Source organism: Schistocerca americana, chromosome 4, assembly GCF_021461395.2.
Source record: "Schistocerca americana isolate TAMUIC-IGC-003095 chromosome 4, iqSchAmer2.1, whole genome shotgun sequence".
NCBI classification, from domain to species: domain Eukaryota; kingdom Metazoa; phylum Arthropoda; class Insecta; order Orthoptera; family Acrididae; genus Schistocerca; species Schistocerca americana.
Window position 1 is genome coordinate 149,472,141 of NC_060122.1, and position 23,839 is coordinate 149,495,979.

Sequence of the window (23,839 nt, forward strand, 5' to 3'; positions counted from 1 at the left end):
TATACCACAATGAGGTAATAGAAGTCATAGGATACATTCTAATATCGTGTCGGACCTCCTTTGGCCTGGGGTAGTGCAGCAATTTGACATGGCATAGCCTCAAGAAGTCGTTTGAAGTCCTCTGCAAAAATACTGATCCATGCTGCCTCTATAGCCGTTCATAACTGTGAAAGTGTTGCTGGTGCAAGATTTTGTCCACAAATTGACCTCTTGATCATGTCCCATAAATGTTTGGTTGGATTAATGTCGGGCAATCTGACTGGCCAAATTATTTGCTCGAACTGTCCACAATGTTCTCAAACCAATCATGAACAACTGTGGCCCAGTAACATGACACATTGTTGTCTGGGAACATGAAGTCCATGAATGGCTGGTTTGGTTTCCAAGCAGCCAAGCATAACCATTTCCAATCAGTTCAGTTGGAACAAAGGACCCAGTCCACTCCCTGTAAACACATGCCTACACCATTGAGGAGCCACCACCAGTTTGCACAGTGCCTTGTGGACAACTTGGGACCAAGGCTTCATGGGATCTGAGCCACACTCGAACCCTACCATCTGCTCGTACCAACTGGAATCAGGACACATCTGACCAGGCCATGGTTTTCCAGTTGTCTAGGTCCAACCGATATGGTGTTAGTAAAGGCACTCATGTTGGTGGTCTGCTGCCATAATCCATTAATGACAAATGTTGCCACACCGTCCTAATGGATATGTTTGTTGTTGTACATCTGCCCCCCCCCCCTTTTTTCTTGATTTTTGCAGTTATTTCACAAAGTGTTGCTTGTATGCTAGCACTGACAATTGTAGGCAAACACTGCTGCTCTCAGGCCGTTAGACACTGCACTGCCCTTGGTGAGAGGTAATGGCTGACATTTGGTATTCTCGGCCCTCTCTTGACACTATAGATCTTGAATTCCCTAACAATTTCCGAAATAGAATGTCCCATGCATCTAGCTCCAAGTACTATTCCACATACAAACTCAATTAACTGCCGTCGTTCGGACAAAATCACACTGGAAACCTTTTGACATGAATTGGTTAAGTACAAATGACGGCTGCACCAACGCATGCCCTTCTATACCTTGTCTACTTAATACTATTGCCATCTGCATATGTGAATATCACTATCTCATGACTTTTGTCACCTCAGTGTATTATTTTAGATCTTGGATTTGAACAAAGAGTTAATGGCAATCCTCTATTACTTAATACTCCTAAGCTGAACCCTACATCTATTGTCACAGTATTTTTTTTCCTCCCTTCTTTTAATTACAGATATCTCTCTTATATTTTTCTGTTTGCCTCTTCTTCCTTACAAAGAAAATGCTTTAAAACTTCCGAAGCTTAAGATTTAATGTATCTTTTTTCCCCTATCAGTTTTACTGCAATGGTTAAGTTCCAGAAACAGATCGGAAATGTTCAAGAGGCTCAGGAAAATATTTCTATTGCAGTGTCTAATTAGACACAGAAAATGCAACTCTGTGAGAAAGATACATCTGAACAACCTTTAAAAACCAGGTAAACTGTAATACAGATGTTGAAGTTCATTATTGAATAAATCATTCCTTAAATCCACTGTCAATAACAGGCTCTGGTACAACTGGTTTTGGTGACGATGGAAAGAAAACTGTTTTCTATGTCAGGCAGATCGAATCTCCAGAAGAGTGCATTATCGTTGTAATAACTCAATTGACAGGAATAAATGATGATGTAGAGGATGAGTGCAAGAGGGAGAGGGAGGGGAAAAGGATTGCATTACACAGCCCTTAGGCTTGAATCAGTAATTCCATACAAGCCGCAGTGAAATTATGTTTTCATCATGTCAGTATTCAAGTCATACAGAGCTTTTTTAGCAACCAATGACACACAAATACAATTATTATTGTTGTGTCGCAGGAACTGCTAATGGACAGAATGTCTCATCCCTGTTAAGTAGTGTGTGAGGTGTCTGAGCGGCAAAAAGAAAAAGATAAGAGATACACAGGGGCTGAGACATGTTATTTGCTACCCTCTGTAGTGTCATACTACACTACCTATTAGCCACCATATTTCATGTAGTCTTTCTACTTTTTGTTTTAGATGTGAGAAAGTTCGTATCACATTTTTGCAAGCTACACGTTTGCTAAATTTGGTTCTGTAATCATAGCTGTTGTCTGCTCAACATATGCAAGCAAGCCTGGATAGGCATTGAAGGTACGTGTCTATATTTTAACATATGCTCTGTACATAAATTTTGACAACATAATCTGTAACTGTGCTGTATTTTGCACACACTGTATTTATTTACTTGTTAGTTAATAAAGCATGTTGCATCAAGTTCTAAAGCCAGCAGGCCTGCAGGGTTGCCACATCTTGCAAAGAAAATCAGTCTCATTACTTTATTGTCGTACCTCGTAAGTTACCATTTTCTGTAACATTTCTGTCTGTTCTTAAAAGTTGTGGATAGCACAAATCTTTTACAAATTATGTATTTTCTGTATTGGACACATCTATTGAGCAGAAAAATCGTACTAACAGACAAAGATCGATCCTAAATGGAATTTTCCAGGCTACATCCTCTCATTATGAGTGTCACACAATTAACTGAAACACAAATATTACTGACATTGTTGAGACACGATCAATGTCAAGTATTTGTTTCTCCACTAAAATTGGGAGGAATTTAGTTTCTGGTTGTAACTTCTCAACATTAAGAGATGACTGCTATTTAGTAGTTATTTTACACATTATCTACCACTATCCTGCATCATATCGCCTTAGTTTGACAATATAAAACATGGTAGAGGGATATTCAACGTACTTTACTGACATCCCAGTACTGCCTATCAATGGTGTGTGTGTGTGTGTGTGTGTGTGTGTGTGTGTGTGTGTGTGTGTGAGAGAGAGAGAGAGAGAGAGAGAGAGAGAGAGAGAGAGAGAGAGAGAGAGAGAGAGGGGGGGGGGGGCGTGTCAGGGGTCATTGGAAGCATCTGATTCCACTTGTCTGTTTTCACCTATGACATAATGGTGTTGTGGAGTATGATGTCACTGTCAGACAGGTGTTTTTGTGTTGTTTCACGTTTGCAGATTTCATGTTGCTGTATCTGATGGTGTGTTCTGGTGGTGAAGTATGGTACTGGGTTCATTTGAGTCTTGGTTGTCCGTGTGATAACATGGGTTTACTTGGGTCTAGGTAGTGAGCCCTATAATGCGAATTTGGAAATATGTGTTTCGTTTTCAGTGATTTGTGTATATATCAAAGGATGGATACGACTGACTATCTTTTCACCACATGTTGCTTTAGAGATGATATGTTGTCGACTATAAATGTTCTGCAGGTTTTTAGATTATCAGCAGATAATATTAGGTGCCATGCTTATGGGCAGTACCTGAAGTTGGAGGAAGGTAGTATTGCTAGGTCAGATGCATTTCTGTCGTAGACCGGTTTGTGGAAGAGATGTTATGAAAACTTAGTGGTTAACAATGGTATTCAGTTTAAAGATTATGACTCTCAGGCTTGCATTAATACCATAGAAGGGTTTGTGGGGGAAGGGGGGGGGCGGGGGGGGGGGGGGGAGCAATGAAACAAGAAGGGGGACACTGTGCTCTTCCAATCTTCAATCCCATTTAGATGAGTATTGCTGATGGAAGAGAATCCCTGATATTTTTTATTTCTTTTTTTTTTCCTTCTTTTAAGGGCTGTGGGGAGGATGTATATACCAAGGGTGTGAGAGTGTTGGGTTTCAGTGGGTGTGGAAGATAAGGTTGTAGGTACTGTTTGTGAGGTTGATGGAACCAGTTACAAGTGGGGGAAGGATGTGTTTAGATGTTCCTTTGTTTCGTGCGAAGAGGACTGGTTATGTTGTTGAATTTTTTAAGGAGTGGTTGGTTTTGGTTTTTGATCGTTACTCTTTTTTGTGGGTTTTGTGATTTTTAGTGGTATCGTGTGGGTTGGGGTTGGTGTATTGGTGGGAAGTTGTGGGGGCTGGGTTGCTTTTGTATATATATGTGTGAGCATGGGGGGGATCTAGGTGATTTTATTGGAGGCTTTTGGGGTCGTGCTTTTAGGCTGAGTGAAGTGTATGATTCCTGTCAGTTTAGTGGCTGTAGCGTTATCTCGTAAACTGAGTTTTTCCTTAAATTTTGTGTATAATATATGTGCGATGGTGCAGAGTTTTGTACTGATGTACATTTAGCTTGACACCATCCTATGCGCCCTACTTCCCACAGTTGCCCCCATTACCTTAATTCTAATGCTGGAGTGAAACCTTCAGATGACTTTATTTTGTTGATGTTTGTTGCAATGTGTTTGTAGTGACGTTGTTGTTGTTGTTGTTGTCTTCAATTCAGAGAGTGGTTTGATGCAGCTCTCCATGCTACTCGATCCTGTGCAAGCTTCTTCATCTCCCAATACCCACTGCAAAGTACATCCTTCTGAATCTGTTTAGTGTATTCATCTCTTGGTCTCCCTCTAAGACTTTTACCCTCCTCGCTGCCCTCCAATACTAAATTGGTGATCCCTTGATGCCTCAGAATATGCCCTACCGACCGGTCCCTTCTTCTAGTCAAGTTGTGCCACAAATTTCTCTTCTCTCCTATTCTATTCAATACTTCCTCATTAGTTATGTGATCTACCCATTTAATCTTCAGTATTCTTCTGTAGCACCACATTTCGAAAGCTTCTATTCTCTTCTTGTCTCAACTATTTATCGTCCACGTCCACTTTCATACATGGCTACACTCCATACAAATACTTTCAGAAACGACTTCCAGACACTTAAATCTATACTTGATGGTAACAAATTTCTCTTCTTCAAAAATGCTTTACACACCACTGCCAGTCTACATTTTATATCCTCTCTACTTTGACCATAATCAGTTATTATGCTCCCCAAATAGCAAAACTCATTTACTACTTTAAGCATCTCATTTCCTAATCTAATATCCGCAGCATCACCCGACTTAATTCGACTACATTCCATTATCCTCATTTTGCTTTTGTTGATGTTCATCTTACATCCTCCTTTCAAGACATTGCCCATTCCGTTCACCTGCTCTTCCAGGTCCGTTGCTTTCTCTGACAGAATTACAATGTCATCGGTGAACCTCAAAGTTTTTATTTCTTCTCCATAGATTTTAATACTTACTCCGAATTTTTCTTCTGTTCCCTTTACTGCTTGCTCAATATACAGACTGAATAACATCGGGGATAGGCTACAACACTGTCTCACTCCCTTCCCAACCACTGCTTCCATTTCATGTCCCTCGACTCTTATAACAGCCATCTGGTTTCTGTACAAATTGTAAATAGCCTTTTGCTACCTGTATTTTACGCCTGCCACCTTCAGAATTTGAAAGAGAGCATTCCAGTCAACAAATGCTAGAAACGTAGGTTTGCCTTTCCTTAATCTATTTTCTAAAATAAGTCGTAGGGTCAGTATTGCCTCACGTGTTCCAACGTTTCTACAGAATCCAAACTGATCTTCCCCGAGGTCGGCTTCTACCACTATTTCCATTCGTCTGTATAGAATTTGTGTTATTATTTTGCAGCCGTGGCTTATTAAACTGATAGTTCGGTAATTTTCATACATGTCAACACCTGCTCTTTGGGATTGGAATTATTATATTCTTCTTGAAGTGTGAAGGTATTTTGCCTGTCTCATAACTTGCTCACTAGGTGGTACAGTTTTGTTAGGCCTGGCTCTCCCAAGGCTGTCAGTAGCTCTAATGGAATGTTGTCTAGTCCCAGGGCCTTGTTTCGACATACGTCTATCAGTGCTCTGTCAAACTCTTAACGCAGTGTCATATTTCCTATTTCATCTTCATCTACACTCTCTTCCATTACCATAATATTGCCCTGAAGTACATCGCCCTTGTATAGACCCTCTGTATACTCCTTCCACCTTTCTGATTTCCCTTCTGTGCTTAGAGCTGGGTTTCCATCTGAGCTCTTGATATTCATACAAGTGGTTCTCTTTTCTCCAAAGGTCTATTTAATTTTCCTGTAGTCAGTATCTATCTTACCCCTAGTGATATACACCTCTACATCCTTACATTTGTCCTCTAGCCATCCCTGCTTAGCCATTTTGCACTTCCTGTCGATCTCATTTTTGAGGTGTTTGTATTCCTTTTTGCCTGCTTCATTTACCGCATTTTTATATTTTTTCCTTTCATCAATTAAATTCAATATCTCTTCTGTCACCCAAGGATTTCTACTAGACCTCGTCTTTTTACCTACTTGATCCTCTGCTACCTTCACTATTTCATCTCTCAAAGCTACCCATTCTTATTCTACTGTACTACTTCCCCCCATTCCTGTCAATCGTTCCCTAATGCTCTCCCTGAAGCTCTCTACAACCTCTGGTTCTTTCAGTTCACCCTCATCCCATCTCCTCAAATTCCCACCTTTTTGCAGTTTCTTCAGTTTTAATCTACAGTTCATAACCAATAGATTGTGGTCAGAGTCCACATCTGCCCCTGGACATGTCTTACAATTTACAACCTGGTTCTTGAATCTCTGTCTTACCATTATATAATCTATCTGGGACTTTCCACTATCTCAGGGCTTCTTCCACGTATACAACCTTCTTTCACGATTCTTAAATCACTGTTAACTATGATTATGTTATGCTCTTTTCAAAATTATACCAGGCGGCTACCTCTTTCATTCCTTACCCCCATTCCATATTCATCTACTACATTTCCTTCTCTTCCTTTTCCTACTAACGAATTCCAGTCCCCCATGACTATTAAATTTTCATCTCCCTTCACGATCTGAATAATTTCTTTTATTTCATCATACATTTCTTCAATTTCTTCGTCATCTGCAAAGCTAGTTGGCATATAAACTTGTACTACTGTAGTAGGCGTGGGCTTCGTATCTATCTTGGCCACAATAAAGCGTTCACTATGCAGTTTGTAGTAGCTTACCCGTATTCCTATTTTCCCTTTCATTATTAAACCTACTCCTGCATTACCCCTATTTGATTTTGTATTTATAATCCTGTATTCACCTGACCACAAGTCTTGTTCCTCCTGCCACCGAACTCCACTAATTCCCACTATATCTAACTTTAACCTATCCATTTCCCTTTTTAAATTTTCTAATCTACCTGCCCGATTAAGGGATTGGGCATTCCATGCTCTGATCTGTAGAATACCAGTTTTCTTTCTCCTGATAACAATGTCCTCCTGAGTAGTCCCCGCCTGGAGATCTGAATGGGAGACTATTTTACCTCCAGAATATTTTACCCAAGAGGACACCATCATCATTTAACCATAAGTAAGGCTGCATGCCTTCAGGAAAAATTATGGCTGTAGTTTCCCCTTGCTTTCAGCCTTTCGCAGTACCAGCACAGCAAGGCCGTTGTGGCTAGTGTTACAAGGTGAGATCAGTCAATCACCCAGACTGTTGCCCCTGCAACTACTGAAAAGCCTGCCCCTCTTCAGAAACCACACGTTTGTCTGGCCGCTCAACAGATACCCCTCCGTTGTGGTTGCACCTACAGTACGCCTATGTGAATCGCTGAGGCACGCAAGCCTCCCCACCAACGGCAAGGTCCATGGTTCATTGCCATACTGTATACACTGGAAGTAGACATTTCCGCCATACTGACGATGTCCTGTGTCGAAACAGGTGGGTGGAATCGGACAGTTCCCTAGTGGGGGGTGGGGGTGGGGGGGGGGGGGGGGGGAGAAGGTAAGAGAAGGAGGCCATGTTTAACACATTCTCTCCCACACCCTCTTACCTTGAGAAAACATGTATACAAAATGTTGTATGTATTAAAAGTGTGAGGATCCTTTAATGTGATAACTCCTAGACCATTTAGACTCGGAATCAAGTGCAGAAAAATATAATCTGCATTACAACACTTCATAAAAGAAATGACACTGATCTGCAAATAAAATATTTTCAGTGAATAGTTTATGCAAGAAAGTAGTTAAAATTACCATATGACAACATCAGTAAATAATAAAATTAGCCCTAATCGTAAAGAAGTAAAATGTGTCTAAAATGTATTAATTAAAACTGCTGAATTTGCTACTTCAAAATTTATTCTTGATTAAAATGAAAAATCACCAAAAATTTTATGTCTAGGTAGTGCTAATTATCGCTTACATATTTGAAACCTTGGTGAGCTTCGGCAATGGCAACTGACTTTTAAAAAACAACCTGGGAAATTGTTATGGCTTGGTAGCAAAGATGGAATTTCTTATACAGAATCTTCGCACTTTAATGGTAGCTATAGGGTACTGCAACAGACTAGTTTATCTACATTTACTTATAGATTAATATATCAGTCTTGCTGAAGAAATCATTAATGATTTGCCTAGACAGGGAAATTACTAAAGACTTTATGACATGTCTAATACTATTGTACTAAGAGGTCTATGGATGAACAGATAAATAAATCAAATCAAATAAATAAATCCAGTGACATTTTCAAATCTGAAACACCTATGATGTACACATGCAGACTGAAGCAACAAATGAAAATTTTAGTGATTTAGGGGGAATACCAAGTGGGTTGAGGCGTGAGCGGGAATTTGGATAAAGGAGGGAGTTGTTCTAGGGGTCAATTTCATCTCAAATCATACAGGACACATCAATTGATGACAATATATTTCACTGCAAAAATTTATGTTAGACCTGTATATCATACGTGTTAAGAAATGAAATATTTTCATTTTACCTTTGTTTTTGTAAATGGTAAAGTCCTACTTGGCATATGTTTTGCTTTAAAGCTCCCTCTTTATGTATTCAAATTTAGTGCCCCCCCCCCCCCCCCTCTCTCTCTCTCTCTCTCTCTCTCTCTCTCTCTCTCTCTCTCTCTCTCACTCACTCTCTCACACACACACACACACACACACACACACACACAGGCTTCCTTTTAACTAACCAATTTAAGAAGAAAATACAAAATTTTTAATTTTTTTTACTTAATTTTTTTCTAATTTGGAAAGTAAAAGAATGATAACTTCTGAGACACAACTGATATAATTATAAACAATATCGTCTCTGCTCCAGGTATCTATATTATGTAAATACTTATTACAAAGAAAAAAAAAAAAAAAAAAAAAAAAAAATCACATTTTTACAAGTTGGTTGGTTGGTTGGAGACGGGACCAAACTACGTGGTCATCAGTCCCTCCGACCTGAGATTAACTAAAACCGATAAAATCCCACATTAAAAGAGGGAATTACAACATCCATAAAATGATAAACCATTGACAGGGAAGGAAGGAAAACAGCAGAAGACGAGTGAGGGAAAGAAAGTGACTAATGACAGGGGCATGAAGAAAGAAGCACAGGAGACAAGAGATGCTCAGGACATTACAGACCTCATCAGGAAAGGTGTGGGAAGGTAGAGGGGCGGGGGTGAACCACCAAGCCCAGATGAAGCCAATCCAGTCTGGGTGAAGGGGGGAGCATGAAAGCCTGCCGTCCCCTCCACTCACCAATAAGGTGGAAGGCCCCTCCCTTAAATAAAACAATAAAAACCCCCATCATGAATAAAACGTAAAATGAGATGCGCCATCGTCAGCCAAAACCAGGGGTAGCAATTCTGGAAAGCTAAAAGTCCGTCGCAGGGTGGCTAAGTTGGGGCGGTCCAATAAGATGTGAGCCACAGTCAACATCGATCCACAACGGCAGAGAGGTGGGTCCTCATGGCGGAGAAGATAACCACGAGTCAAAAAAGTATGGCCGATGCAGAGCCGGCAGAGGCCTTACGAGAGGCCCGTAAGAAGGACCGACATGGAGTTGTAGAATCCTTTATTGTCCTGAGCTTGTTTGGAGAAGAAAGAGTGCTTCATTCTGCATCCTAAAGGCCCAAAACCTAACAACTTAATGCAGGGCGGAAGTCTATTTCTGGAATGCCAGTAGCGAAAGATGGCCTGGTAGTAGTTAATTTAGCCAGTCGATCGGCAAGTTCATTGCCAGGAATCCCAACATGGCCTGGGGTCCAAATGAAAACCACTGAGCATCCACTTTGAACGAAGAGAGAAAGGGAGTCCCGAAATAGCGATGTCCAACGGGTGGCGAGGGAAGCACTGGCCGATTGTGTGCAAACCACTCAGTGAGTCACTACAAATAGTGAAGGATAGTCCTGAGCAGGAGCACATATGGTGCGAGCAAGATGGCTACCAATTCTGCAGTAAAAACACTACAGCCATCTGGCAAAGAGCGAAGTTCCATGCGTCACACATAGGCGCGGCCGGCGACCATGAAGCCATCAGTATAGATCACTTTTGAACCCTGAAAGGAACTAAGGAGACAGGAGAACTGGTGGCAAAGAGCTATCGGGAGGACAGAATCCTTTGAATCGATCGAGAGATCAAAACAGAGTTGCAGCCGAGAGACGCACCATGGAGGGGGGCATGCGTGAGCGGAGAAGAGAGGTGGTAAAGGCAAGTGCTGGAGCTCAGAAAAGAGCGACTGAATGCGGACAGCCATCGTAAGCCCACATCGTGGCCGCTGTTGTGGAAGGGTGATCTCCGTGTCTGGATAAACAAGACCATAATTAGGCTGCTTTGGGGTGCAGCGAATGTGGAGTGCGTAAGATATCAGCTGTTGCTGGCGCAAAACTGAGTGACGGAATCCCCGCCTCTGCGACAAGGCTAAGTACGGGGTTAGGCCAGAAGGCATAAGTCGCAAGTCGGACCCCACAGTGGTGGATGGGGTCTAGGATCTACAGTTTCGAAGGCGACGTAGAACCATAGACAGAACTTCCATAGTTTAAACGAGACTGGACCAACACTTGATACAATTGCAGGAGAAAAGAGTGATCTGCACCCCAGGTGGTATTGCACAGACACCTAAGAACACTGAGATGGGACCAGTACGTCCTCTTCAGTTGGTGAGGGAGCCATGTCAACCGGGCATCGAAGACCAGACCGAAGAACTGATGGGTGTCAACCACCGTGAGGGGCTGGCCAGCGACGGCAGAAATGCATGACAAGTCTTGGCCGCCGAAAACTGAAAGCCATGGGAGAGAGCCCATGAGTGGGCACGACAGATTGCTCCCTGTAGACGGCGTTCTGCAGCGCCCATTACAGAGGAGGAGAGGTAGATACAAAAATCGTCAGCATACAAAGATGGGGACACTGTCAGCCCAACAGCTGTCACTAGACCATTAATGGCTATGAGAAAGAGAGGGATGCTCAGCACGAAACCCTGTGGAACCCCATTTTCTTGTCGATGGCAACAGCTGTAGCAGGAGCCAATCTGGACCCAAAAAGAGTGATAAGAAAGAAAATTAAGGATAAAAACGGGCAAAGGGCCATGAAGGCCCCATTCCTGAAGGGTGGTGAAGATGTGGTGGTGCCAGGTGGTGTCATAGGCTTTATGCAGATCAAAGAAGACTGCAAGGAGGTGTTGTCGATGGGCAAAAGCCGACCGGATACCAGACTCTAGGTGCACTATGTTCTCTACCATAGAGCGGCCACAGCGAAAACCACTTTGAGTCGATGACAAAAGGTTGCAGGATGCAAGGATTCAAAACAGCCGCCGACTCACAATATGTTCAAGGAGCTTGCAGAGGGTGTTAGTAAGGCTAACTGGACAGTAGCTATCCAACTGAAGAGGCGGCTTCCCTGGCTTCAATACCAGAACAATAATACTTTCCTGCACACTGGGTAGGAAATACTCCCTCATCCCACAGACGGTTGAAGAGCGTCAATATACGACAGTGGCCAACCACCGCTAAGTGTTGGAGCATTTGGTTGTGTATCCGATCTGGTCCAGGAGCTGTGTCAGGACAAAGGGCGAGCGCGCTGACAAATTCCCACTCGCTAAATAGGGTATTATACGGTTCTGAGCAGCGAGTAACAAAAGACAAAGGCAGTCATTCTGAATGCTCTTTCAGGAGAAGTAACATGGGTGGATACTGAGCCGACGCTGAAGCTTGAGCAAAGTGTTGAGCGAAATTTTATGCCACAAAGTCTGGATTGGTAACGACAACACCATGTACAGATATTCCCGCAACCCCAGTGGGGGGATGGTGACCAAAAATTCGCCGGAGTTTCGTTCAGACTTGTGAAGAGGGGGTGTGGGGTCCTATGGGAGCTACAAATTGTTCCCAGCAAATCTGTATCTGAAATTTGATTAGGTAGCGGGCCTGGGAGCGGAATCATTTAAAGACCAGAAGAATAGCAGTAGAAGGGTGCCACTTGAAGTGTTGAAGAGCACGGCAGCTGTCTTTTATGGCTGCAGCAATTTCCAGAGTCCACCAAGGGACCATCTTCTGGTTGGGGGAACCTGAATGAGAAGGGATTGCTGAAACAGCTGCTGAAAGGATGGAGGCAGTCAAGGTCTGAGTAGATTCATCAACACTGTCGTGTGTCAATTCAGGGGGGATGGGAGCAGAGGAGAAGGCACCCCAATCTGCCTTAAGATAGGGCCCACCTGGGAGGGTGACAGAGCAAGAGACACTGAAGGAAAGTCAGAACAATCGGGTAATGGTCGCTGTCACATAAGTCATCATGGACACCCCACTCAATGGAGGGAAGAAGGCCGGGACTGCAGATGGAGAGGTCAATGGTTGAGAAAGTATCGTGCGCCACACTAAAGTGTGTGGGAGCGCCTGTGTATAGTAAACAGAGGTCAATCCCTGCCAGAACCGCTTCAACTGTCCTGCCCAGGGCAATAGTCGTATGACTACCCCAAAGGTGGTTGTGGGCATTATAGACCCCTAATAACAGGAAGGGAGTTGTTGAAGAAGGGTGGTGAGGGCATGGGATGTGAGCGGCCTATCAGGTGGGAGGTAAAGATTACAGATTGTGATTGGAGTGGCCAGATGACCCCGACAGCAATGGCTTCCAGAGTGGTATGGAGGGGAACCCATTTACTAACAATATCCTTGCGGACCAAGGTGCAAACACCACCAGAAGCCCGCAAGGGGGCAATTCGGTTCCGACAGAAAGCTTGGAACCCACAAAGGGTCGGTGAGTAACAATTGAGAAAATGGGTCTCCTGGAGTGCAATACAAGTGGCAGAGTAGAAGGAAAGAAGGGGCTGCAACTCTGGAAGGTGACGCAAATATCCATTACAATTCCACTGGAGGATTCTCAAGCTGAAGTGGAAGTGATTGGACTGGAGTCGGTCACACCACTGAGTCGCTACCTGTCACCGATAAGGAGTAATATTCATATAGGTGGGGTCAGACTTTGTTGGTTCATTGACTGTAGGAGGGGAAGTCCGCACCTCAGGGGGTACCAGAGGGGCCTTGCCCTTCTTCCTGTGTTTCTGCTTCTTCTCTTGGGAAGGAAGAGAAGGGCAGACTTCAGCAAGGGGCAGGCACGGAATTACACCGGGCAATCTTGGCGCCCACTGGCCGCAAGTCACGCTGCCGATGTGGAGCAGTAGATCGCCTTTGGAGTCCTGGGAGGGAGCTCCAGTACCGCCTGCCGCCGAAGGAGGGAAGCACTTCTCCGGCAGGGGAGGGGGAGCAGCACCCGAAGAGGTGGGTATGAGTACTGAGGGGGAAGGGGAATGGGAGAGGGGGGAGGCGGCTGAAGGCATGGGGCGAATGGGGTGGGACTGGGAAGAGGAGGGGGTAGGAGGGGAATGGACGTAACTGAAGCAAAAGTAGAGGTCATAGACACGGGATAAGCCGGTCATATTTTTGAAGAGTCTCAGTGTAGGTGAGCCGATGTAAGGTTTTGTACTCTTCTTTCTTTCTTTCTCAAACACAGGGCACGTAGGCAAGCATGGAGAATGCTGTCCCTTACAATTTACACACACTGGCGGGGGAGCACAGGCACTCCTCTCATAGAGGGGGCGCCCACAGTCACCACAGAGAGGATCAGTGGTGCAGCGGGAAGACGTGTCCAAACCTTAAGCATTTAAAACATCTCATCGGTTGTGGAATATAAGGTTTGACATCACACCGATACACCATTACCTTGACCTTCTCTGGGAGGACATCTCCCTCAAAGGTCATGATAAAGGCGCCCGTAGCGATGCGATTGTTTGACGGGCCTCGCTGCACACAGCATATAAAACGAACCCCTCGCTGCTCGAGGTTAGCACAGAGCTCCTCGTCAGTTTGCAGAAGAAGATCTCGGTGGAAAATAATGCCCTGTACTTAGTCCGCCCTAGTACCACCCACTCCGATCAAGGGCTCGTCCCGTGGGCGCCACCCAGCCACAGCAAGGGCCGTCTGGAACAGCAGCCATTGCCAGGAGTTCTGGTGCCCCAAAATGATTAGCATCGACTCCTGGGAATACATGAGACGTTAAAAACTCAGGTACTAGCAGTGTGATCCCTGTGGTTTCAGGGGGCTCAGCCAAGTGGGTACTTAACAGCCCCACCACATGGACTGGATACCATGCTGGTGACCTACAGGAGGGAGGCCAGGGTGCAAAGGGAAAGGGGAGGGGGAGAGGAACCTGCGCCATGGAAGCTAGGTAGAGAGTTCATCCCCAAATGGCTCCCACTGAATGGAAATTTTTTGGAAATGGAGGTCAAACCCCAAGGGGACCAAAAATGATGAAAAGGAGATGGAAGCAGCAAACTAAACAATAGCATAGACCAAAACAGAGCCAGAAGGATAGCCAAGTCAACATAAAGTAGTCCACTAAGAGGGAAAAGAGGGGGCAGGGACAAAGGAGCAAGGACAGGGAGGAAGAGGAACAGGGAAGGTAATGCAGCCTTCAAAGGAAAGGAAAGGAGGCTGCAATAGCTCGGGGCCCCGTGCGCACCACACATGTACCCACAAACGAACTGTGGGCCCCCTGGGGGGACCTAAAAACCCCTATCACAAAACTTATGAAAATTGCACAATACATTGTCTTGTTAACGCATTAGTAGTTACTGCAAACAATGTGGGCAATATTTTTCTGTGTAAAGTGTTACAAATTTTCCAACATTCTGCATATTTTGCATCCATCGAACTTCTAGTGTAAAATCTACAAGTTGGCAACACTGTTTCTAGTGCTCTTCTGTTTATAACGAGTGAGAAGCTGCATACGAATCATTCTGCATACAGTTTTGTGTTTGGTTTGGGCATTTTCTTAGATACAATGTCAGTGAGGAAATATAGCAGTGAATGGGTGAGATGCAAAGGCCATGAAAAAAAGACACAAGAAATTGGTGTTTAAGAAAAGTGAAAAGCACTTCACAATTGTTGGAAATCTGTCAGAGCTATTGCTGAAATACGTTGGTCCTCAAGTAAATGTGTCACCATGACCTCCATTGTGCAGCAATTGCTGTACTCATTACAAATAGAAATTTAGTGATGGCCCACCTGAACCATTGCCGTCACCCGAATGTGAAACTGAAGAATACAGTGCAGATGCTTATATTCCTAGGTGTGAAGTTACTGATGCATTGAATGTTGGCATTTTTGTTGTAGAGACAGGTCTAACATACAAAATTTTCAAATTTTGCACCTCAAAATATTGCCCACTTTGATTGAACCTTCCACAAATACAATCACCAACTAGCATACGAACATACCACACAATTTTTAGAATATTCAGAATAGGTGTTTTACAGAAAATAGTTCGTAAAGAATCAAAAAATTTCAGATTATCGAATCTTTATGTTCAAATATTTTGATAGTATAAGAATTTCAGGCATTTATGTCATGGAAGACAGTTTGCAGTCTTTTCACTCTATAATTTCTCAAGACAGTTAACATCATGTGACTATTCATATTCTCAAAACACAATTTTGAAGTTTGCTGGAAGTTGCAAATGTTCGCAGTTAATTTTTCGCAATTAAAAATGAAAAAAATTCAAAAGTGTGAGGGTGTGTTAATCATGTCTGATGGTACTGTGAACAAGTCAAGAGTGAATGTGTCACATCAATATATATTGGAGATCTGAAATTATTTTAATAAAACCCTAGGGTAGTAAATGCAGTTGTGTAAAGTCAGTGTGCCAGCGTGATATAATGGTTAGTGCATCTGCCTACTGAGCAAGAGACCCGGGTTCAAATCGCAGCATTGGTATAAATTTTCATTTGATGCTTCAGTCTGCATACATTCATCATAAAGAAACAAAATAAATTTGAATGGTTGAGTTCTAGATTTTCCATGACCAAAATGAATAAAAAATATTTCAAATCATGCTGTCTAGCATTTGCTATGTCAACTTCATAACTTCTCTATCCCGTTTTGTTTATCTTTTTTGATGGGCAAACTATTAGACTCCAGCAGCATGACCTAGGAACAGAGCTATGTCAATGATAGACACGTGACATCTCTTCCATCAATTGCTGTTGTTAATATTTACTACTAATAAAACCGTATTAACTGCACATACTCCAACAAACTGTACAAGTTCATGTGCAGATATGCCTCAGCAAATTAAAGTGCAAACTATAACCTAAACAGCCTGCCAAAACACCCACTTAATGGTGGGTTCATTATCAGTATAGACACTGACAGAAAATGAATCTTGGCATTGAAAAATGTTGCTTGTGTACAGGACTTACCTCACTGGGTTTGAATGAAAACTGATTTCCCAACTTAACACAAAAATATGTGGAATGGATTTCAACTTCAAAATCTCAAATAGAAATGCCAGAGCTCCAGCATCATTAGCACCCCTAGCACAATCACAAAAAATATTGTTTGACCACACTGCACTGATTCGTTCCTAAAATACTGTGCAACACATTTGTTACCAGTGTTACTGTGCTATCAATGTTTGCACAATATCTAAACACATGGAACACTGAATCTACCTGTAGTCTGATAACACACACAGCATTGTATGGAAAGTAAAAACATAAACCACTGAACACAAATAACTTACTATTTCATAAAATTGGGCCAATGGAAATATAAACAGAATTGAAGAATTATTGAGTTGGAAGCCAACAGATCCTTAGGCCTTCTTATACTACATAACACAATGGTGTACGGAGGGGGGAAAAGAAAAAAAAAAAAAAAAAAAAAAAATGTGTCACCTAAAACATCAATACCACAAAGAAGAAAACATTATCGCGAAAGAACAAACGTAACACTAAATGAATAAATCCCTATCCCTACATATGTGTACATAAGTGTGCATGTTATGTTCCATTACAGTTACTGGTATCTTATAATTTACTGATTGTTAGCATCCTCTATTATTGTACTGTCATGATAAAGGTCAATGCCAACGACTATGATTTTTAGAAATGAGTTTGTGACAGTATTTTGTACATTGTGTTGAAATGCAATGTCATTTGGCATTATTTACGATGACCCTTGTTAAACTGTAAATACATGCCGTTGACTTTCACTATTTGTATCACACAGAAACACCAGCTGGAAGGTATACCCACAGGGTGATGAACACACGACGAGGGTGGACACTTGTAAACAAATTTTCACGCTAAACAGTGTATGTTACACTTTCAACGACGTCATTAACAGTCCATGTGTAATTTCTATTTCGAGTCAGTTACGAAAACTGTTAAACGAAAGAAGACTCTCTCTGAGGACTCAAAATACTTCACTGAATTGCCTTTCGCATGATATAAAATCATTATCACGTCTGCTGCAACAGACAGTCGCAGAACTGATGTGAACCATTTACACAGCGTAACAAATTAGTCTCCTTAAATAATTAACGCTTCCCACTCCTGAAAATATCTCGGTATGGGCGGTGGCGGTAAACAAATTCTGCAATGCTTGTGAAACTTCCACGGAAAACTAACCCAAAAATTCAAGTCTCTGCGTCCCTCTCGGGTATGATGGCAGATGTGAATAAATAGATGTTATTAGTAAACATACCATACGTCCTCTTCTAGTAAGTGGTGTTTCCAAGCACCGAAACAAGAAAAAGCTTAAGTTCAACCCTGATACTCGAACCGAACTTTACCATCTAAATACCACTATTTAATTTTGTCACATTATTGTTCAAATAAAAATTTGAAAGCTGTTGTAACAGCAACATTCAAAAATACCCGAATCTGTAACACAGCAACTTAATCACTGATTTAATGCTGATGTTTATAGGTTATGTTCGGGATGCGGTAATTTTCCACACTACTTCATGCACGATCGCAAAAGCTTCCATTTGAGATCTATAACTTCCAGTGGCACAGATGATGGATCTTATTTATCATAATATTACACACCATTCGGAAGAGTCGAAACTACCACTTGAAAAAATGTTTTCCGATTCCTCGTTGCTCATTCTTCACACACTGTTTGAAGGCACACAGTACTGTTTTTGTCTGTGTTCTAATGTCACAGAACTCCACAGGATCTCTTCAGGTAGATCGATGCAAAGTACTTCATTTCGACAGCCAAAAGTTCGCTAACACGCTAACATATTTTCTACTCAGACTCTTCCATTTATCTATTGTTATACACGTTGTGTAAATAGCCATTTGACTTAAATTAGGCCTGTAACATTTACAAAAAAATTAAAACACCAATTTCTACGAACAAGTAATATACAACAGGCACATGTAAAAGAGAGTCTTTAAAAGCTATTACTGACCTCACGGTCAGTGTTGCCTGAAAGCTAAAATAAATAAAGAATATATAGTAAAGATAATGTTTAAAAATGTACACATAAAATCAAACAGACAGGAAATTATTACAACGTAGCTAGAAAGATAATGAAACGCATTATATCAATTTTCTTCATAGTACACTGTGTTCGGCATGCTTGTTCTGGGAATCATTTGACACGTGCTGGAATAGTTTATTTCGTTTATACTGAAATTAAAATGTTATTTTCGTGTTTAAAATCCTCGCGCCTAAGATACTGACAGTGTCACAGCAGAATTTATTTTTATGTTCGTATGTGCTTTAATTTACACATACGAGAGGTATTGTGCACCTTTCAAATATATACTTTGGCTTTCTGAAGGCATTTGGCTTTCCTGAAGGCATCGATACGCAGTGTGCGCACATGTGTTAGTGAGCGCCGCGCTATTGCAGTGGGCAAGTAGGGAGAGAGTACAGACAGACTGTGTTGCACGCCCAGCTGCCAAATGTCTTGCCGCTCTTCTCACAGCAAGGCGGATTGTCGCGTTACCTGGCGTGCAGCATGGCGAAGCAAGGTCTAGGTAAATGCCGTAATAGCGAAGAAGATAAAACGCATCAGGAAGCCCAAGCTGCAGAAAGCACCGACGAGCGAGTGCAAGAACAAAAGGAGGAAAATGACCGCAGTACAACGGTACGTCCCCTCAACATTCCGTGTATAGGCGACGAGTCGATAGAGCTGCATGATTGGCCATTGCAGCGCTGCGCTGCAAGTTCGGAGTTGTTGTCCAGTCTGTAGACTCCGACACCATAATCAAGCTGCAAGCCCCGACGAACATGGGCGTCTACATGACGCTGGAAAGCACTACAGCAGCCCATATCGCTGATGAGTCCGTCGAGAAGACAGCTTCGCAACCCCGACATGTGAAGACAACCAAGGCACTCCTGAGGGGACTGCCACAGATATCAGCGAGAAGGAAGTCCAGGAAGGACTGCGGCGAGCAGGTTTCCACAGTGCAGCAATCAAGTTGCACAATTTGACGAACAAGAAGAGGCCGCACTCTTCATTGATGCAAACAACAAATGACGATGACGACGTATACGCAGTGTGGTTTGCTTCTAGGCTTTCCTATCGAGATGGAGGCTCTCCCCACCAGCCTGGATCCGTCACCCCAATGTTACAGATGCCAGAAAGAAGAGCATGTGGCGAAATACTGCCACAATGCTGCAAGATGCATTAAGTGTCCAGGGCTGCACGTCAGCTGCACTTGTACCATCAGCAGAAACGAACGACCGTCGTGTGCCCGCTAAGGCGGACACATGTCGCAAATTACCGTGGCTGTCCGAATTTTGCAGAGTGCAGCAATACCAATGAAAAGATGAAGAGGCCGGCTGGTGTCTCTCAACCCTTAAGAAGACGTCGTCGAAGACGCAGGAACTAGAAGACCACAACCTAGACCCCAGGGAGGTCTACAGACGCGACAGCAACAGGCCGCACCCGTGGGCGGCCGGCCGGTCACCCCACAAGTGAGAGTGATGGAGGAGAGGGAGGTGGGGGTGGTCCCGTGCCGCTGAGCTGGTGCAGTCGGCGCCTTCACGGCGAACAGTAAATATCGTCGCCACACTAGAGAATGTCGCTGCACCAAAGACCGGCACTACAGCAGGCCACAAAAAAGACGACCACCACCATTCCAACATCGACGCAGCTCTACAGGAGGCCTAGAGCCTTTTCAGGATGGCGCTCCATGTGGAGATGGAGGCTGCCTGCCTCCTCTTGCGAGAAGCATACCTCCACTGGCCGCTACTGCAGCGGAGGGTGTCGCAAAAGGATGTGCAGTTGTGTAACGGGATAGTCTCCCAAGCAGAAGACCACTCCATGATGAACCAAGTTATACAAATCAACAGGAAGAAAAAGATTACAATGGTAGCCCGCGCCACACAAACGACGAACGTCGTCAGAGAAGACGCGCCAACACACACAGAGAGGGAAGCACAAATATAGGAGTTTGTCACCTATCACAGAAATCTGATAGACGGCGCCATATTGGACCTGACAGTTCCAAATGTGAAGGAGAGAGCTGACGACCAACGCAGCTGGCTGGGGGTTGGAAGAAGAAAGAGCAAGAACAAAAGGAACTTGAAAAGAAGATGGAAGAAAGCAGGCGCTGTGGTGGCAGCAGCAGCAAGAGCCCCCACTTCCGTGTGGCCACTTACCCATATCGCCACTGAGCGCCACGACGCAGGATGGCAACGCCAATGCAGACGAACTGAGATGTACACAACCTAGTGCATCCCAAGCAGACGTGCTAGGAAAGGGAAAAAGATGGCAACACCAGCAGCTTTGCCCAGATTTTGTAGATTTTCCGTAGGCCATAAAATGAAAACTGGAGATGTCCCCAAATTTCCTTCAAATAAATTCACAATTGGGAAAAATAAGATCCTACTTTTTTTGCAAGAGATAATAAATAAATGAAACCAAATGAAACTCCCTAAAACCATATGGCTGGAGAGCATGCAAGCATACCTTAGAACAGCCTGCTCCTCTGCCTCCCTCAGAGAGGAGGATGAAACTCCGGAAAAAAAGGCTTCAAGGTATTGTGACTGCGGTAGTCTATCTAGCAGGTGAATTAAGTAGGAACTATTTATGTGCTCTGTTGGTTTATTCATTGCGAATTTGGAAATTTGCTGTCTTCCCTTTCTTTGGTAGTGACAACCTGCCCACCTAATACTCGTCATTTACAAAGAGGTATATAGAACAAAGAGTACTTAAGAAGCTCCACTGACGCTATGTAAGTGTGCTGGTAGTGTGAAATTTTTTTCTAATTTGTGCGAAAAATTACAATTCAGTGCCAGGAAAGTAAACTTCATATTTTGCTCTTGAAAGTAACTGAAACACCAGCAGAAATATGCCTGCACAAGTACCAGAATATATTTCGTCTGCACATGTACTTAATTTAAAGATGTTCTTGTTTGGAAAAGAAATCTGCTAAAATAATTAGCTTGTAAATTTTGTATTATACTTCATAGGTGGCTGACTGTGAGACTAACCATAACAGTGGGTGTTTGTTTTTACGAGATAATCAATGTGTTTTGAATATTCACCTGCATTTCCATGTTTCAAGCTTAATTTGTAAATTATTGACAATGACAAGTCAGAGAAGCTCTCTGAACCATGAAGGTGAATAAGAAAATTTTTACAGATGACAGGATTGAACCAAAACAACCAAATTCGCAATTCAATCGCCTTAGCGATAGTTAAGAACTTTCCCCACATCACGAAAGCGATCAATTGTCATTCAAGACTTTTTCCTGTTTCATACCTCTCCTAAAATCTTTAAACGCCAATAAAATTATCTGACATTTAATATCAATAAATTGTACCTTCCGAGAGATTCTCAGCGTACTAGCGTTTTGGAACAGCATTTAGGACATAAGTTACAATGGGGTTATGATATAAAACACACCTAATATGAGCTTGACAAAATCCAAAATGACATTACACAGATGCTTCAGCCAAGTACATCTTTGAATGGTGCACAGCCACAGTACTTCTTGTAACACATGCGCAAGTAAAGGCAAGTACGTTCCTTAGGCGTGGCCATAGAGCAGAAATGCGATTAGTAGCGGAAGACCTTTGGACGTTAAACTCCTATCCACAGAATACCTCCTAATAGTGAAAGAGCAAGCCCTTCTCTCGTGGCAAGAAGAATGGAATGAAAGTCAACAAACAAGAGGCAAAAGCTATGCACATATACAGACATTCGTACCAAGAGAGCCATGGTTTGCAAAACCAAAAAAATTCCAGGAAAATTATAACATATATCGCGAGAATGCGTCTAGGTCATGGATCTTTCCCTGCCCATTTACATAGAACTGATGTGTCGGAGACACCCTACTGTCAGTGTGAAGAAGAAACAATTGCTGATAAAACCACATCGTATTACAGTGTAGACGGTATGAGAAAGGCAGAGTCAACTTTTATGAAGGAGTTCTTAAGACTTGGTCACTGACAGCTTCTTTGCATGATCCCAATTCTTGGGGACAACCAGGAGAACCTATGGCACCATATCCAGATTTATGGCTAATGAAGACAAATATTTAAATGGAAATGTGACCACTGAACTTAATTAAAGAAATGAATTAACAACTAAGTGGTTAGCTGTCAATTGTGTCTTTATAATATGAGTACAACAATCTCGATCTGAAAACATATATGAATGAAGATGAACAAATGTTACGTTGCTATATATATATATGTGTGTGTGTGTGTGTGTGTGTGTGTGTGTGTGTGTGTGTGTGTGCGTGTGTGTGTGTGTGTGTGTGTGTGTGTGTGTGTGTGTACCAATACATTAAAACTGTGATCCCTAAAACGTTTATATGCTAGAAGCCAATAAAAAATAAAAAAAATAGAGTAGAAATATCTCTGAAGTGAGAATTAAGTTCTGCAAATGTTCTCAACATTAACCTGGGATTGGAACGCGATCTTGGGATACTGTTCATTGTTTAAGCTTTCTGCAAAGTTCGAAATTTATAATATTAAACGTATTTATTGCGTTTCTACTGTTTGACTATTCGTGATAGCAACGTAAATTACTATTGTTGATACAAGTGCAAAGAGAAATACATGGAACATGGAAGGAGAATAAATGTTTTAAATCTGTTATTGTCTGTGCAAAATTTGTGTCATTTCTTCTTGGTGATATACATAAAAGGCTATTTAAATCCACAGCTCGAAAAATGGACATTTGTTTTGACAGTGGTGAACCTAAAAAAAGAAGTAGATGTTAGGCCTTTTTCCTCTTCATACATTTCTGATGGCTCACAACTGCGAAATTTGCGGCCAGTTTGTTTGTTTTAAACTGACTTCCCATGTGTTCTTACATAACATGAAGAAATGAGAAAGAGAGAGAGAGAGAGAGGAAACCAGCTTTTTAGAGCACAGAACATTGAAAGTAAACAGGAAGTTAAATATATGCTAATAGGAATGTGAAATGAAGATACACGAAATCTGGAAAATATGAAATGTTGCAATGAGTGAAATTTCAGCATTTACCTCAAATATATTTTCTGCTAAAGTCTAGCACAGAAGAATTGCTTTCTTTATTTTTATCATGAAACTAGCAACTTCACATCTAGGTTGTATATTCTGCTTTGGAAGTCAATAAGAAATCAACAGACTGAATGTGGATCATAACTTAGTCTGTAATGTAATGCATGGAGATGTAGTTGTTTCATCAAAAATGCCAACCAGTGTTGTTTATGGGTGTATTAATATATCTGATCGTAGTCTTAAGTTTAAAGGAATCGCATTTCATTAGTAAGTTGAGCGATTTGGCAGTATTTTCTTTTGTCATCTTAACAGAATCTTCCGTCGGTTCTTGGTAGAACAACATTATAATAAATGGAGAGCACCAGTTTGCTTTT

At 42.4% G+C, this 23,839-nt stretch overlaps 1 protein-coding gene across 2 annotated transcripts in view; it reads right to left on the reverse strand.

Annotated features, from left to right (window-relative positions):
• Window positions 1-18,182, reverse strand: part of LOC124612472 (arginine/serine-rich protein PNISR) — a 39,615-nt gene extending 21,433 nt beyond the window's left edge. The window contains exon 1 of one of the 2 annotated variants that reach the window (XM_047140701.1): window positions 18,058-18,182. Coding sequence is in view for 1 of the 2 variants with exons in the window: in XM_047140702.1 (XP_046996658.1) it covers window positions 18,058-18,060 (3 nt within the window). In the remaining variant the exon portion in view is untranslated. The remainder of the gene's footprint in view (window positions 1-18,057) is intronic. The other variant, XM_047140702.1, reaches the window with a different exon arrangement.
• Window positions 18,183-23,839: the final 5,657 nt, after the last annotated feature.